The 16,737-nt window shown below is 38.6% G+C and overlaps 1 protein-coding gene across 1 annotated transcript; it reads right to left on the reverse strand.

The window, feature by feature from the left end:
* Window positions 1-603: 603 nt before the first annotated feature.
* On the reverse strand, window positions 604-2,539 carry LOC134733472 (putative uncharacterized protein encoded by LINC00575). Its single transcript, XM_063622815.1, has 3 exons — window positions 2,312-2,539; window positions 1,709-1,993; window positions 604-709 (listed from the first exon to the last, which is right to left on the reverse strand). The coding sequence occupies exons 2-3, from the start codon at window positions 1,927-1,929 to the stop codon at window positions 679-681; spliced, it is 252 nt and encodes an 83-aa protein (XP_063478885.1). The 5' UTR covers window positions 1,930-1,993; window positions 2,312-2,539; the 3' UTR covers window positions 604-678.
* Window positions 2,540-16,737: the final 14,198 nt, after the last annotated feature.

The raw sequence follows: 16,737 nt of genomic DNA on the forward strand, positions 1-16,737 counted from the left end.
CTTATTTTTAAAGTTCTTTTTGAACTCTTGCATCTATTCAATGTCAATAGAAGTCATCTCTTCTAAAGGCACATCCTTCTCCCTGAGAATCCTTAAATATGTTGTTATAAATTTTTTTTGCTTGTTCATTTTTCTCTATAATTTCAGCAAAGGCACCATCAGGTTGGAAGGTCTGTGAAAGAGTGGGGAGCAAGAGAAGGGTGGAAGGCACAGCCATGTCTCATTCCGTGAGCCAGCTCTGAGCATGCCAGACAACCTGACTCTGCTGCTGGGGAACTAACTGAAGACCTCTCTGCAGCTAGTCTCAGCCTAATAGAGTCAGTGCAGAGGCAACAGGACCCATTGGGCCTGGTCATATTCTCGGAGAATTGACAACCTCTAGCTTCAGTCATCTTTACACCTTCCAGAGAGGATGGTGGGAGAGAAAGGAAATCAGGAAGACATGCTCAAGTTGCCAGCATTTAAATCTCTGTCCAGATTTTGATGAGTTCTAGGAAAAAAAAAATGGCAGCTGTGACTCGAAAGCATTTTGCACCATGTCAAAGTAGAGTTTATCTTAAAAAAAGTATAAATATTCAACATCAAGACACCTACCTGCATAATTCTTTGTGCAAAAATATTAGAAGAAAAAACTGCATGTGATCATGTAGATAGGTACAGAAATGTCATTGTTAAGATTTAGGGGGACCAGCAATTCCTAACAAGAACCCTAACAAAAGTGGAAATAAAAGATGAAGATTAGTTATAGATGAAATTTGTTGATAGTTATATATAGTTAGTTATAACATATCAAATATTGAAATGTTAAAGCCATTTTCCATAAAATTAAGAACAAAACACAGATGGCAGCTATATTTCTCATAAGAAATGCAGCTTTGGAGACAATTTCAATCTTAATAAGATCATAACATAAAATCATTTATATAAATGCTAAAGAAAAAAGTCAAAGAATATGAAATCATCTGTATCAGAAAATACTATTTGAATAAAAACAATTGCTAGCACGCTACATTAGTTTTCTATGCTGGGTAACAAATTATACAAATTTGGAGACTTGAAATGATATGTGGTTATTATCTCATAGTTTCTGTGGATCAGAGTACTGATAATAGCTTATTCAATCCTCTGCTGAGGGTCTCACGAGACTACATTCAAGGTGTTAGTCAAGCTGTGTCCTCATCTATAGGCTCAACAGTGGAAGAAACTGCTTCCAAGATCACTCAAGTAGTTGCCAGAATGTATTTCCTTGTAGTTATTGACTATAGCAGCTTGGTACTTCAAAATAAGCAATGGAGAGAGAGAGAGAGAGAGAACGTCTAGAGTGAATTGACTAGTTAGACACAGTTTTATGTTATCTCACATGCTGAAGAGAGTGACACTCCATTGCCTTTGCAATTGGTCAGAAGCAGGTCACAGTTTTTGCCTATACTCAAGGAGAGGGGGTTACATGAATACCAGGAGACAGGGACCATGAAGCCCATCTTAAAATTCCATACCTCAGGAAAACAGTTTAGCAGTTACTTAAAAAGTTAAACAAAGGATTGTCATATGACCCAGCAATTCCACTTGTACATGCATATCCACAGCAACACTATTCATAATAGCCCAAAGTAAAGACAATCTGTATTAGTCAGGGTTCTCTACAGGGACAGAACTAATAGGATAGATGCATATATGAAGGGGAGTTTATTAAGAAATATTGACTCACATGATCACAAGGTGAAGCCTCACAATATGCCATCTACAAGGTGAGGAACAAGGAAGCCAGTCTGAGTCCCAAAACCTCAAAACCTCGAAAGCAGGGAAGCGGACAGTGCAGCCTTCACTCTGTGGCTGAAGGCCTGAGAGCCCCTGGCAAACCACTGCTGTAAAGTCCAAGAGTCCAAAAGCTGAAGAACTTGGAGTCTGATGTTCGTGGGCAGGAAGCATGCAGCACGGGAGAAAGATGAAGGCTGGAAGACTTAGCAAATCGGCCTCTCCCACCTTCTTCCACCTTCTTTTTTTTTTTTTTTTTTTTTTTGAGACGGAGTCTTTCTCTGTCCCCCAGGCTGGAGTGTGGTGGCGCGATCTCGGCTCACCGCAACCTCCACCTCCTGGGTTCACGCCGTTCTCCTGCCTCAGCCTCCCGAGTAGCTGGGACCACAGGTGCCCGCCAACACGCCTGGCTAATTTTTTTTTGTATTTTTTAGTAGAGACGGGGTTTCACCGTGTTAGCCAGGATGGTCTCGATCTCCTGACCTCGTGATCCACCCGCCTCGGCCTCCCAAAGTGCTGGGATTACAGGCTTGAGCCACCGCGCCCGGCCTTCCACCTTCTTCTTCCTGCTTTACTCTAGCTGCACTGGCAGTTGATTGGATGGTGCCCACCCACACTGAAGGTGGGTCTGCCTCTCCCAGTCCATTGACACAATTATTAATCTCCTTTGGCAACACCCTCATAGACACACCCAGGAACAATACTTTGAATCCTTCAATCCAATCAAGTTGACACTTAATACTAAACATACACAATCCAAAGGTCCATCAACTGATAAGTAGACAAAATGTGGTAGTACATACAATTATTCAGTCTTAAAGAAGGAAGCAGTATAACATACTACGACATAAAAGAACCTTGAAAACATCATGCTAGGTGAAAGAATCCAGTCACAACAGGCCATGTATAGTATAATTCTGTTTATATGAAATGTCTACATCAGTCAAATCCATGCAGAAAGAATGTAGATCAGTGACTAAGAGAGGTTGGGGTTGAGAGGAATTGTTCTGACTGACAATAAATACAGGTTTCTTTTTGGAATGAAGGAAACATCCTGGAATTAGATAGTGTTGATGGTTGCACAACGTAGCGAATATACTAAAAGCACTTAACTATTTGTACATCCTCTGTGTGTTTTTTTTTTTTTTTTTTTTTTTTTAGACAAATCCTTGCTCTGTTGCCCAGGCTGGAGTGTGCAGTGGTATGATCTCGGCTCACTGCAACCTCCGCTTCCTGGATTCAAGCCATTCTCCTGCTTCAGCCTTCAGAGTAGCTGGGATTACAGGGGTATGCCACCACATCCAGCTAGTTTTGTATTTTTAGTAGAGATGAGGTTTCACCATGTTGGCCAGGCTAGTCTCAAACTCCTGAACTCAGGTGATCCATGCACTTTGGACTCCAAAGTGCTAGGATTACAGGTGTGAGCCATCATGCCCAGCTTATTTGGACATCTTAAAACGTATGAAAACAAATGTTATGTTGTGTAAATTATATTTGAATTTTTTTAACAACTCTATACCACATACATGCCTAATTGATGTATACATATACAAAATTAACTTTTCTTTTTAAGTTCTAGAGTACATGTGCACAACATGCAGGTTTGTTACATAGGTATGCATGTGCCATGTTGGTTTGCTGCACCCATCAACTCGTCATTTACATTAGATATTTGTCCTAATTCTATCCCTCTCCCAGCACCCCACCCCCCAACAGGCCCTGGTGTGTGATGTTCCCCTCCCTGTGTCCATGTGTTCTCATTGTTCAACTCCCACCTATGAGTGAGAACACAGTGTTTGGTTTTTTGTCCTTGTGATAGTTTGCTGAGAATGATGGTTTCCAGCTTCATCGATGTCCCTGCAAAGGACATAAACTCATCCTTTTTTATGGCTGCATAGTATTCCATGGTGTATATGTGCCACATTTTCTTAATCCATTCTATCGTTGATGGACATTTGGGTTGGTTCCAAGTCTTTACTATTGTCAATAGTGCTGCAGTAAACATACATGTGCATGTGTCTTTATAGTAGCATGATTTATAATCCTTTGGGTATATACTGAGTAATGGGATCACTGGGTCAAATGGTATTTCTAGTTCTAGATCCTTGAGGAGTCACCACACTGTCTTCCACAATGGTTGAACTAATTTACACTCCCACAAACACTGTAAAGGTGTTCCTATTTCTCCACACCCTCTCTAGTATCTGTTGTTTCCTGACTTTTTAATAATTGCCATTTTAACTGGCATGAGATGGTATCTCATTGTGGTTTTGATTTGTATTTCTCTGATGGCCAGTGATGATGAGCATTTTTTCATGTGTCTGTTGGCTGCATAAATGTCTTCTTTTGAGAAATGTTTGTTCATATCCTTTGCCCACTTTTTGATGGAGTTGTTTTTTCTTGTAAATTTGTTTAAGTCCTTTGTATATTCTGTATATTAGCCCTTTGTCAGATGGGTAGATTGCAAAAATTTTCTCCCATTCTGTAGGTTGCCTGTTCACTCTCATGATAGTTTCTTTTGCTATGCAGAAGCTCTTCAGTTTAATTAGATATCATTTGTCAATTTTGGCTTTTGTTGCCATTGCTTTTTGTGTTTTAGTCATGAAGCCTTTGCCCATGCCTATGTCCTGAATGGTATTGCCTAGGTTTTCTTCTAGGGTTTTTATGGTTTTGGGTCTTGAGTTAATTGTTGTATAGGGTATAAGGAAGGGATCCAGTTTCAGCTTTCTACATATGGCTAGCCAGTTTTCCCAGCACTATTTATTAAATAGGGGATCCTTTCCCTATTGCTAATTTTTGTCAGGTTTGTCAAAGATCTGATGGTTATAGATGTGTGGTGTTATTTCTGAGACCTCTGTTCTCTTCCATGGGTCTATATATCTGTTTTGGTACCAGTACCATGCTGTTTTGGTTACTGTAGCCTTGTAGTAACAAAGTTTGATGAAAATTTTGTTTAGTAACAAGTGACAAAAATTGACAAATAAAGTTTGAAGTCAGGTAGTGTGATGCCTCCAGCTTTGTTCTTTTGGCTTAGGATTGTCATGGCTATGTGGACTATTTTTTGGTTCCATATGAAGTTTAATGTAGTTTTTCCAATCCTGTGAAGAAAGTCATTGGTAGCTTGATGGGGATAGCATTGAATCTATAAATTACCTTGGGCAGTATGGCCATTTTCATGATATTGATTCTTCCTATCTATGAGCATGGAATGTTCTTCCATTTGTTTGTGTCCTCTTTTATTTCACTGAGCAGCAGTTTGTAGTTCTCCTTCAAGAGGTCCTTCATGTCCCTTGCTAGTTGGATTTCTAGGTATTTTATTCTCTTTGTAGCAATTGTGAATGGGAGTTCACTCATGATTTGGCTCTCTGTTACTGATATATAGGAATGCTTGTGATTTTTGAACATTGATTTTGTATCTTGAGACTTTGCTGAAGTTGCTTATAAGCTTAAGGAGATTTGGGGCTGAGACAATGGGGTTTTCTAAATATACAATCATGTCGTCTGCCAACAGAGACAATTTGACTTCCTCTTTTCCTAATTGAATACCCTTTATTTCTTTCTTTTGCCTGATTACTCTGGCCAGAACTTCCAACACTATGTTGAATAGGAGTGGTGAGAGAGGTCATCCTTGTCTTGTGCCAGTTTTCAAAGGGAATGCTTCCAGTTTTTGCCCATTCAGTATGATATTGGCTGTGGGTTTGTCATAAATAGCTCTTATTATTTTGAGATACGTTCTATCAATACCTTTTCTGCATCTATTGAGATAATCGTGTGGTTTTTGTCGTTGGTTCTGTTTATGGGATGGATTACATTTATTGATTTGCGTATGTTGAACCAGCCTTGCATTCCAGGGATGAAGCCAACTTGATCATGGTGGATAAGCTTTTTGATGTGCTGCTGGATTTGGTTTGCCAGTATTTTATTGTGGATTTTCGCATTGATGTTCATCAATCTCTTTTTTTGTGTGTGTCTCTGCCAGGCTTTGGTATCAAGATAATGCTGGCCTCTTAAAATGAGTTAGGGAGGATTCCCTCTTTTTCTATTGATTGGAATAGTTTCAGATGGAATGGTACCAGCTTCTCTTTGTACCTCTGGTAGAATTCTGCTGTGAATCTGTCTGGTCCTGGACTTGTTTTGTTGGTAAGCTATTAATTATTGCCTCAATTTCATAACCTGTTATTGGTCTATTCAGAGATTCAACTTCTTCCTGGTTTAGTCTTGGGAGGGTGTATATGTCCAGGAATTTATCCATTTCTTCTAGATTTTCTAGTTTATTTGTATAGAGGTGTTTATCATATTCTTTGATGGTAGTTTGTATTTATGTGGGATGGGTGGTGATATCCTCTTTATCATTTTTTATTGCTGTCTGTTTGATTCTTCTCTCTTTTCTTGTTTATTAGTCTTGCTAGCAGTCTATCTATTTTGTTGCTCTTTTCAAAAAACCAGCTCCTGGATTCACTGATTTTTTTGAAGGGTTTTTTGTGCCCCTATCTCCTTCAGTTCTGCTCTAATCTTAGTTATTTCTTGCCTTCTGCTAGCTTTTGAATTTGTTTGCTCTTGTGTCTCTAGTTCTTTTAATTGTGATGTTAGGGTGTCAATTTTATATCTTTCCTGCTTTCTCTTGTGGGCATTTAGTGCTATAAATTTTCCTCTACACACTGCTTTAAATGTGTCCCAGAGATTTTGGTATGTTGTGTCTTTGTTCTCATTGGTTTCAAAGAACATCTTTATTTCTGTCTTCATTTCGTTATTTGCCCAGTAGTCATTCAGGAGCAGGTTGTTCAGTTTCCATGTAGTTGTGTGGTTTTGAGTGAGTTTCTTAATCCTGAGTTCTAATTTGATTGCACTGTGGTCTGAGAGACAGCTTGTTGTGATATCTGTTCTTTTACATTTGCTGAGGAGTGCTTTACTTCCAATTACATGGTCAGTTTTAGGATAAGTGCGATGAGGTGCTGAAAAGAATGTATATTCTGTTGATTTGGGGTGGAAAGTTCTGTAGATGTCTATTAGGTCAGCTTGGTGCAGAGCTGAGTTCAAGTCCTGGATATCCTTGTTAACCTTCTGTCTCATTGATCTGTCTAATATTGACAGCGGGTGTTAGAGTCTCCCATTATTATTGTGTGGGAGTCTGAGTCTGAGTCTCTTTGTAGGTCTCTAAGCACTTGCTTTTTGAATCAGGGTACTGCTGTATTGGGTGCATATATGTTTAGGATAGTTAGCTCTTCTTATGGAATTGATCTCTTTGCCATTATGTAATGACCTTCTTTGTCTCTTTTGATCTTTGTTGGTTTAAATTCTGTTTTATCAGAGACTAGGATTGCAATCCCTGCTTTTTTTTTTGCTTTCCTTTTGCTTGGTAGATCTTCCTCCATCCCTTTATTTTGAGCCTATGTGTGTCTCTGCACATGAGATGGGTTTCCTGAATACAGCACACTGATGGGTCTTGACTCTTTATCCAATTTGCCAGTCTGGGTCTTTTAATTTAGGCATTTAGCCCATTTACATTTAAGGTTAATATTGTCATGTGTGAATTTGATCCTGTCATTATGATGTTAGCTGATTATTTTGCCCATTGATTGATGCAGTTTCTTTATAGCATCAATGGTCTTTATAATTTCGCATGTTTTTGCAGTGGCTGGCACCAGTTGTTCCTTTACATGTTTAGGGCTTCCTTCAGGAGCTCTTGTAAGGCAGGCCTGATGGTGACAAAGTCTCTCAGCATTTCCTTGTCAGTAAAGGATTTTATTTTTCCTTCACTTATGAAGCTTAGTTTGGCTGGATATGAAATTATGGTTTGAAAATTCTTTTCTTTAAGAGTGTTGAATTTTGGCCCCCTCTCTCTTCTGGCTTGCAGGGTTTCTGCCGAGAGATCCACTGTTAGTCTGATGGGCTTCCCTTTGTGGGTAACCTGACCTTTCTCCCTGTCTGCCCTTAACATTTTTTCCTTCATTTCAACATTGGTGAATCTGACAATTATGTGTCTTGGTGTTGCTCTTCTCAAATGTCTTGGTGGTGTTCTCTGTATTTCCTGAATTTGAATGTTGGCCTGCCTCACTAGGTTGTGGAAGTTCTCCTGGATAATATCCTGAAGAGTATTTTCTAACTTGATTCCATTTTCCCCGTCACTTTCAGGTACCCCAATTAAATGTAGATTTGGTCTTTTCACATAGTCCCATATTTCTTGGAGGCTTTGTTTGTTTCTTTTCACTCTTTTTTCTGTAATCTTGTCTTCTCACTTTATTTCATTAATTTGATCTTCAATCACTGATATCCTTTCTTCCTCTTGATTGAATCAGCTATTGAAGCTTGTGCCTGCATCACGAAATTCTCATGCTGTAGTTTTCAGCTCCATCAAGTCATTTAAGGTCTTCTCTACACTGTTTATTCTACTTAGCCATTCATCTAACCGTTTTTCAAGGTTTTTAGCTTCCTTGCGATGCGTTAGAACATGCTCCTTTAGCTTGAAGAAGTTTGTTTTTACCGATCTTCTGAAACCTACTTCTGTCAACTTGTCAAACTCATTCTCCCTCCAGTTTTGTTCTGTTGCTGGAGAGGAGCTGCGTTCCTTTGGAAGAGAAGAGGTGCTATGGTGTTTAGAATTTTCAGCTTTTCTGCTGATTTCTCCCCATCTTTGTGGTTTTTATCTACCTTTGGTCTTTGATATTGGTGACTTACAGATGGGGTTTGGTGTGGATGTCCTTTTTGTTGATGTTGATGCTATTCCTTTCTGTTTGTTAGTTTTCCTTCTAACAGGCCCCTCAGCTGCAGGTCTGTTGGAGTTTTCTGGAGGTCCACACCAGACCCTGTTTGCCTGGGTGTTACCAGCGGAGGCTGCAGAACAGCAAATTCTGCAGAATAGCAAATATTGTTGCCTGATTTTTCCTCTAGAAGTTTCATCCCACAGGGGCACCCACCTGTATGAGGTGTCTGTCAGCCTCTACTGGGAGGTGTCTCCCAGTCATGATACATAGGGGTCAGGGACCTACTTGAGGAGGCAGTCTGTCTGTTCTCAGAGCTCAGACGCTGTGCTGGGAGAACCACTGCTCTCTTCAGAGCTGTCAGACAGGGATGTTTAAGTGTACAGAAGTTGTCTGCTGCCTTTTGTTCAGCTATGCCCTGCCCAGAGAGGTGGAGTCTAGAGAGGCAGTAGGCCTTGCTGAGCTGTGGTGGGCTCCACCCAGTTCGAGCTTCCCTGCAGCTTTACCTACTCAAGCCTCAGCAATGGCAGACGCCCCACCCCTGCCAGGCTGCAGCCTCGCTGGTGGATCTCAGACCACTGTGCTAGCAGTGAGCAAGGCTCCATGGGTGTGGGACCTGCTGAGCCAGGCATGGGAGGGAATCTCCTTGTCTGCTGGTTGCAAAGACCATGGGAAAAGTGCAGTATTTGGGCAGAAGTGTACTGTTCCTCCAGGTACAGTCTGTCACAGCTTCCCTTGGCTAGGAAAGGGAAATCCCCCAACCCCTTGTACTTCCTGCATGAGGCAACGCCCCACCCTGCTTTGGCTCACCCTCCATGGGCTGCACCCACTGTCCAACCAGTCCCAGTGAGATGAACCAGGTACCTCAGTTGGAAATGCAGAAATCTCTCGTCTTCTGCATCGATCTCGCTGGGAGCTGCAGACTGGAGCTGTTCCTATTTGGCCATCTTGGAAGCGACCTGGAAACTTCTGTTCCAAAATTAACTTTTCAATAGAATAGCAACATCTCATTAGAAATAAAGGAAAACTATATTCATAATAGTAATAAAATGTTTAATTATCTATGATTCATTTTAACAAGAATAGGAAGATCTATGAAGAAAATGATAAGAAATAATAGTATCAAATATCAGTATTTACAAAATTAATGCTTAATACAAAATTATTAAAATCTTAATGAACTTTTAAAACTAGATACATATTTTTAAAGTCATTATGAAATAATCAATGTGTAAAGATAGCTAAGAAAATTATGATAAAAAATTCCTGGATAGTAAAACTTAATTTAAAAAATTCCTATAAACAAAATAGTGTGTTCTTGACCCATTTATTCAGTGAAACAGAATTAAAGGTTTTGAAATAGATTTAAGTAAAAATGAGAAGTTAATATGATATTTTGTTTCAGTGGATAAAGAGTGTTTATTTAAAAAATGATTCAGATATACAGGCAAGATTAAAGCAAATTTAGGTCCTTTACCTCATATATATATATGATATTTTTTATATATATGATATTACATATATATGATATTTTATATATATATATATATATATATCCATAGTCCATGTTGATTAAATATATAGGAAAAGAAGAAGGAAAAATGCATTAGAAAAAGCTAGGGGAAAGATCTCATTACTGAAGGAAAGAAAGAAACTCAGGGGTAAAAACGATAGTAGACATTTCTAATCATAGCAGGTTAAATATGTATAATGATGGATATATGTACTAACTATGCTATATAACAATATGCATTAACTATACACACAAATATTTCAATATATATGTAGACTAAATATTATTTACAGATGTGTATGTTTAAAAAATAGACAGATAATACATAAGTAGAAGTTTTTCTGACTTCTCAGACAGGAAAAGAGTTAATATTGCTAAAATCTTAAGAGTGTATTCAAGCCCATCAGAGAAAAACACAACTTAAAAGAAAAATGGACAGATGTGAATAGGAAAGTCAAAGAAGATTAATCCAAGTAGACTATACACATATTGAATGATGCCAACCCTCACTAGTATTGAGGGAAAGGCAAATTAAAGCAGCAACACGATAATATTTTTCACCATTAGACTCTAAAAATTAAAGTGATCATACCCAGTAGTTATAACTTTTTGAAAAATACAACTCATTAGAGCACCTTTATTAACTCCAGAAATAGAAAGAGTATATAAAATAGAAAGATTAGTTTCAAATTAACACTGTGCTGGTAAGGGCAGCCACGATTCCAGGAACATGAATTGCTGGGTAGACTCATTACTGATTAAATAAGAAACCTCATATACCATTAGACAATTGTGATTAAATGTATGTCATTCTAATCGAATGCATGGTTTATTGCCTTCTACTGAATCAGCAGGTCACCTGCCTGTTTTGTATATTTGAAAAGGGCACATCTATGCAGATCTCAGGTTCCCTATTGTATGACATACTCCTTCGCCACCTTCACGTACACCTTCAAATACTACCTTTTAGGTTTATAACGTTTAAAAAGAAAGTGGCACTTCCACTTCACCTGCTCAGCAAGTGAATTCCTATAACATCTTGTAGAGTGATGAGTAAACAATTATTAGAAAAAATATCACATGCTTTTGATTCAGCAATCCCACTTTGAGACTATCTTCTATGAAAATAGGAGCATCATATTTAAGGACGTTAATAGAAGCATTATTTTATTTTATTTTATTTTTGAGACTGAGTCTCACTCTGTCGCCCAGGCTGGAGGGCAGTGGTGCGATCTCAGCTCACTGCAAACTCCGCCTCCCGGGTTCATGCCATTCTCCTGCCTCAGCCTCCCGAGTAGCTAGGACTACAGGCGCCTGCCACCATGCCCGGCTATTTTTTTGTATTTTTAGTAGAGACGGGGTTTCACCATATTAGCCAGGATGGTCTCGATCTCCTGACCTTGTGATCCGCCCGCCTCGGCCTTCCAAAGTGCTGGGATTACAGGCGTGAGCCACCGCGCCCGGCCTGGAAGCATTATTTTTAATAGCAACAAATTGGAAATATGAACACTCATCAGTAGTTGTGCTTTCAAGAATCATGTAATATCCATCATATAGAACATTATGCAGCTGCCCAAAAAAATGATTCAGACCCTGTGCCTGCTAAACAGATGCCTGTAATGCTTAATGAAAGAAGCAAGTTATCTAGTATTTTCATTATTTTTGTAAAAATAAAACACAGCATAGTGACTACACTAAATGCTTTTATCTGTGAATGTGTGGTCTAGCTGTGTTCTTTCTCAGCCATAGTGAAGGTGAGCATTGACCCTAACAGACTATTGATATATGTTGCCTTAAATCTGTAAGAAAAGTGAAATGGGAAGAGAGGGAAGTTAACTCCTTTTTTGCTATATCTTGCTTTCTTCTACCAGCTACAATGGGCTTGTGTTATTTTGCCATACAAAGAAAGAAACAGAAAATGTAAAAGAACGGTATCTTTGGTTGGCTGATAACTTTTCGCAATTATTTATGTACTTGTTTTTGTTTTGTACTTTTGTTTTTGTTTTGTACTTCTTACTGCATTTAGATGTATTTTCAAAATGGAGCAGAGATAAGTGTAAATTCTTTTTTTATTTGAACCAGAAGCCTAGATTTTGTTTTAAATAATCACTCTGGTCAGACTTCTATTATCTCCCACTTGGTGGGACAGAGCTCCTATGAATAAAATTAGCCCCATGTGGAGAAAGCAGGGGTGTTCTCAGAGTTGGGCTGGCCTGGCAGTAACTGAGAGAGGCTTGGGGAAATGCGACTGCACCAGGCAAAGACCTTTCAAGGACAATCAAAATTGAAAACTCCGGCAGACAAACCCTGTGTGGTTTTCCCAAAAGTACTTGGAAAAGCAGAGGTGTCTTCCAGCCCAGGTCCTGGGCATGTCTTCTGTCTCACGCTGCAAGAGACATAAAAATTTCCCCACAAGTTGAGAGGACCTCAAGGCCTTTTCCCAGCATATGAAATGTGATGGGGAGAAAATATTATTTTGGAACAAAGCCTTGGCATGTGTTGTTGGAAGAGCTTCTGTAGCATGAGAAATAATCTTTCTCTCTAAACATGTGAAATACTTCTCCAGTAACAAGCCTAGAGTTTGTTGTTATTGTTTATTTTTCTGTTTTGGGATAGTTAAACACCTTTTCCTTGATTGTTTTTTATTTAGGCTTTACATTCCAAGTTGAGTTTGTTTGCTAACAAAAAGAGTTTTCAGTTCACTTCATCAGTATTTCATATTTATTAGAAAAAACTAATATTCTTTGTAACAGCATTTTGTTTTCCCATTTTGGTTGTAATTCTGTCATATTTGCCTAGTTTTCAAAAGGTTTTTATATAATTTGTTGGTTATTTACAAAGAGTCATCTATTGTATTATTAGTTCTACTCTTTATTTCTAATTTATACACTGTTATGGTTAACTTAATAATTTTTTTTGTCCTGCTATCCTTAGTAGTCTTCCATTGTTTTTAAAAATTCCAATTTATTTATTTTTGACAATGAATGCATTAAATGCTACATATTGACCATTTATATAATTTTGGCTACTTAGTATTGGGAGAGTCATTTTCTAATTTTTTTCTCTCTTTTATATTTAGTGTCTCCGTGCTTCCTTGGCGGCTCAATTTGCTACTTGATGAAATATAAACTGTAGTAGGCGTGTCTTTCAGTCATGGTCTGTGGGCAGTACCCTGAAAATGTCTTTATTTTGCTTCCATTTTTTTTTTTCTATTATTATACTTTAGGTTTTAGGGTACATGTGCACAATGTGCAGGTTTGTTACATATGTATCCATGTGCCATGTTGTTTTGCTGCACCCATTAACTCGTCATTTAGCATTAGGTATATCTCCTAATGCTGTCCCACCCCACACCCCACAACAGTCCCCGGAGTGTGATGTTCCCCTTCTTGTGTGCATGAGTTCTCATTGTTCAATTCCCACCTATGAGTGAGAACATGTGGTGTTTGGTTTTTTGCCCTTGCGATAGTTTACTGAGAATGATGTTTTCCAGTTTCATCCATGTCCCTACAAAGGACATGAACTCATCATTTTTTATGGCTGCATAGTATTCCATGGTGTATATGTGCCACATTTTCTTAATCCAGTCTATTGTTGTTGGACATTTGGGTTGGTTCCAACTCTTTGCTACTGTGAATAGTGCCGCAATAAACATACGTGTGCATGTGTCTTTATAGCAGCATGATTTATAGTCCTTTGGGTATATACCCAGTAATGAGATGGCTGGGTCAAATGGTATTTCTAGCTCTAGATCCCTGAGGAATCGCCACACTGACTTCCACAATGGTTAAACTAGTTTACAGTCCCACCAAGAGTGTAAGTGTTCCTATGTATCCATATCCTCTCCAGCATCTATTGTTTCCTGAGTTTTTAATGATGGCCATTCTAACTGGTGTGAGATGGTATCTCATTGTGGTTTTGATTTGCATTTCTCTGATGGCCAGTGATGATGAGCATTTTTGCATGTGTTTTTGGGCTGCATAAATGTCTTCTATTGAGAAGTATCTGTTCATGTCCTTCGCCCACTTTTTGATGGGGTTGTTTGTTTTTTTCTTGTAAATTTGTTTGAGTTCATTGTAGATTCTGGATATCAGCCCTTTGTCAGATGAGTAGGTTGCAAAAATTTTCTCCCATTCTGTAGGTTGCCTGTTCACTGTGATGGTAGTTTCTTTTGCTGTGCAGAAGCTCTTTAGTTTAATTAGATCCCATTTGTCAATGTTGGCTTTAGTTGCCATTGCTTTTGGTGTTTTAGATATGAAGTCCTTGCCCATGCCTATGTCCTGAATGGTATTGCCTAGGTTTTCTTCTAGGGTTTTTATGGTTTTAGGTCTAACATTTAAGTCTGTAATCCATCTTGAATTAATTTTTGTATAAGGTGTAAGGAAGGGATCCAGTTTCAGCTTTCTACATATGGATAGCCAGTTTTCCAGCATCATTTATTAAATAGGGAATCCTTTCCCCATTGCTTGTTTTTGTCAGGTTTGTCAAAGATCAGATAGTTGTAGATATGCGGCATTATTTCTGAGGGCTCTGTTCTGTTCCATTGATCTATGTCTCTGTTATGGTACCGGTACCATGCTGTTTTGGTTACTGTAGCCTTGTAGTATAGTTTGAAGTCAGGTAGCGTGATGCCTCCAGCTTTGTTCTTTTGGCTTAGGATTGACTTGGCGATGCAGGCTCTTTTTTGGTTCCATATGAACTTGAAAGTAGTTTTTTCCAATTCTGTGAAGAAAGTCATTGGTAGCTTGATGGGGATGGCATTGAATCTATAAATTACCGTGGGCAGTATGGCCATTTTCACGATATTGATTCTTCCAACCCATGAGCATGGAATGTTCTCCCATTTGTTTGTATCCTCTTTTACTTCATTGAGCAGTGGTTTGTAGTTCTCCTTGAAGAGGTCCTTCACATCAAGGGATTGTTGTGATTCTGTAAGTTGGATTCCTAGGTATTTTATTCTCTTTGAAGCAATTGTGAATGGGAGTTCACTCATGATTTGGCTCTCTGTTTGTCTGTGATTGGTGTACAAGAATTCTTGTGATTTTTGTACATTGATTTTGTATCCTGAGACTTTGCTGAAGTTGCTAATCAGCTTAAGGAGATTTTGAGCTGAGACAATGGGGTTTTCTAGATATACAATCATGTCGTCTGAAAACAGGGACAATTTGACTTCCTCTTTTCCTAATTGAATACCCGTTATTTCCTTCTCCTTCCTGATTACCCTGGCCAGAACTTCCAGCACTATGTTGAATAGGAGTGGTGAGAGAGGGCATCCCTGTCTTGTGCCAGTTTTCAAAGGGAATGCTTCCAGTTTTTGCCCATTCAGTATGATATTGGCTGTGGGTTTGTCATAGATACCTCTTATTATTTTGAGATATGTCCCATAAATACGTAATTTACTGAGAGTTTTTAGCATGAAGGGTTGTTGAATTTTGTCCAAGGCCTTTTCTGCATCTATTGAGATAATCATGTGGTTTTTGTTTTTGGTTCTGTTTATATGCTGGATTACATTTATTGATTTGCGTATGTTGAACCAGCCTTGCATCCCAGGGATGAAGCCCACTTGATCATGGTGGATAAGCTTTTTGATGTGCTGCTGGATTCGGTTTGCCAGTATTTTATTGAGGATTTTTGCGTCAATGTTCATCAAGGATATTGGTCTGAAATTCTCTTTTTTGGTTATGTCTCTGCCAGGCTTTGGTATCAGGATGATGCTGGCCTCATAAAATGTGTTAGGGAGGATTCCCTCTTTTTCTATTGATTGGAATAGTTTCAGAAGGAATGGTACCAGTTCCTCCTTGTACCTCGGGTAGAATTTGGCTGTGAATCCATCAGGTCCTGGACTCTTTTTGGTTGGTAAGCTATTGATTATTACCACAATTTCAGAGCCTGTTATTGGTCTATTCAGAGATTCAACTTCTTCCTGGTTTAGTCTTGGGAGGGTGTATTCCTCAAGGAATTTATCCATTTCTTCTGGATTTTCTAGTGTATTTGCATAGAGGTGTTTGTAGTGTTCTGTGATGGTAGATTGTATTTCTGTGAGATAGTTGGTGATATCCCCTTTTTCCTTTTTTACTGCATCTATTTGATTCTTCTCTCTTTTCTTCTTTATTAGTCTTGCTAGCAGTCTATCAATCAATTTTGTTGATTTTTTAAAAAAACCAGCTCCTGGATACATTAATTTTTTGAAGGGTTTTTTGTGTCTCTATTTCCTTCAGTTCTGCTCTGATTTTAGTTTTTTCTAGCCTTCTGCTAGTTTTGAATGTGTTTGCTCTTGCTTTTCTAGTTCTTTTAATTGTGATGTTAGGGTGTCAATTTTGGATCTTTCCTGCTTTCTCTTGTGGGCATTTAGTGCTGTAAATTTCCCTCTACACACTGCTTTGAATGTGTCCCAGAGATTCTGTTATGTTGTGTCTTTGTTCTCGTTGGTTTCAAAGAACATCTTTATTTCTGCCTTCATTTCATTATGTACCCAATAGTCATTCAGGAGCAGGTTGTTCAGTTTCCATGTAGTTGAGCGGTTTTGAGTGAGTTTCTTAATCCTGAGTTCTACTTTGATTGCAATGTGGTCTGAGAGACAGTTTGTTGTAATTTCTGTTCTTTTCCATTTGCTGAGGAGAGCTTTACTTCCAACTGTGTGGTAAATTTTGGAATAGGTGTGGTGTGGTTCTGAAAAAAATGTATATTCTGTTGATTTGGGGTGGAGAGTTCTGTAGATGTCTATTAGGTCCACTTTGTGCAGAGCTGAGTTCAATTCGTGGATATCCTTGT

The sequence above is a fragment of the Symphalangus syndactylus genome, chromosome 18 (genome assembly GCF_028878055.3).
Source record: "Symphalangus syndactylus isolate Jambi chromosome 18, NHGRI_mSymSyn1-v2.1_pri, whole genome shotgun sequence".
NCBI classification, from domain to species: domain Eukaryota; kingdom Metazoa; phylum Chordata; class Mammalia; order Primates; family Hylobatidae; genus Symphalangus; species Symphalangus syndactylus.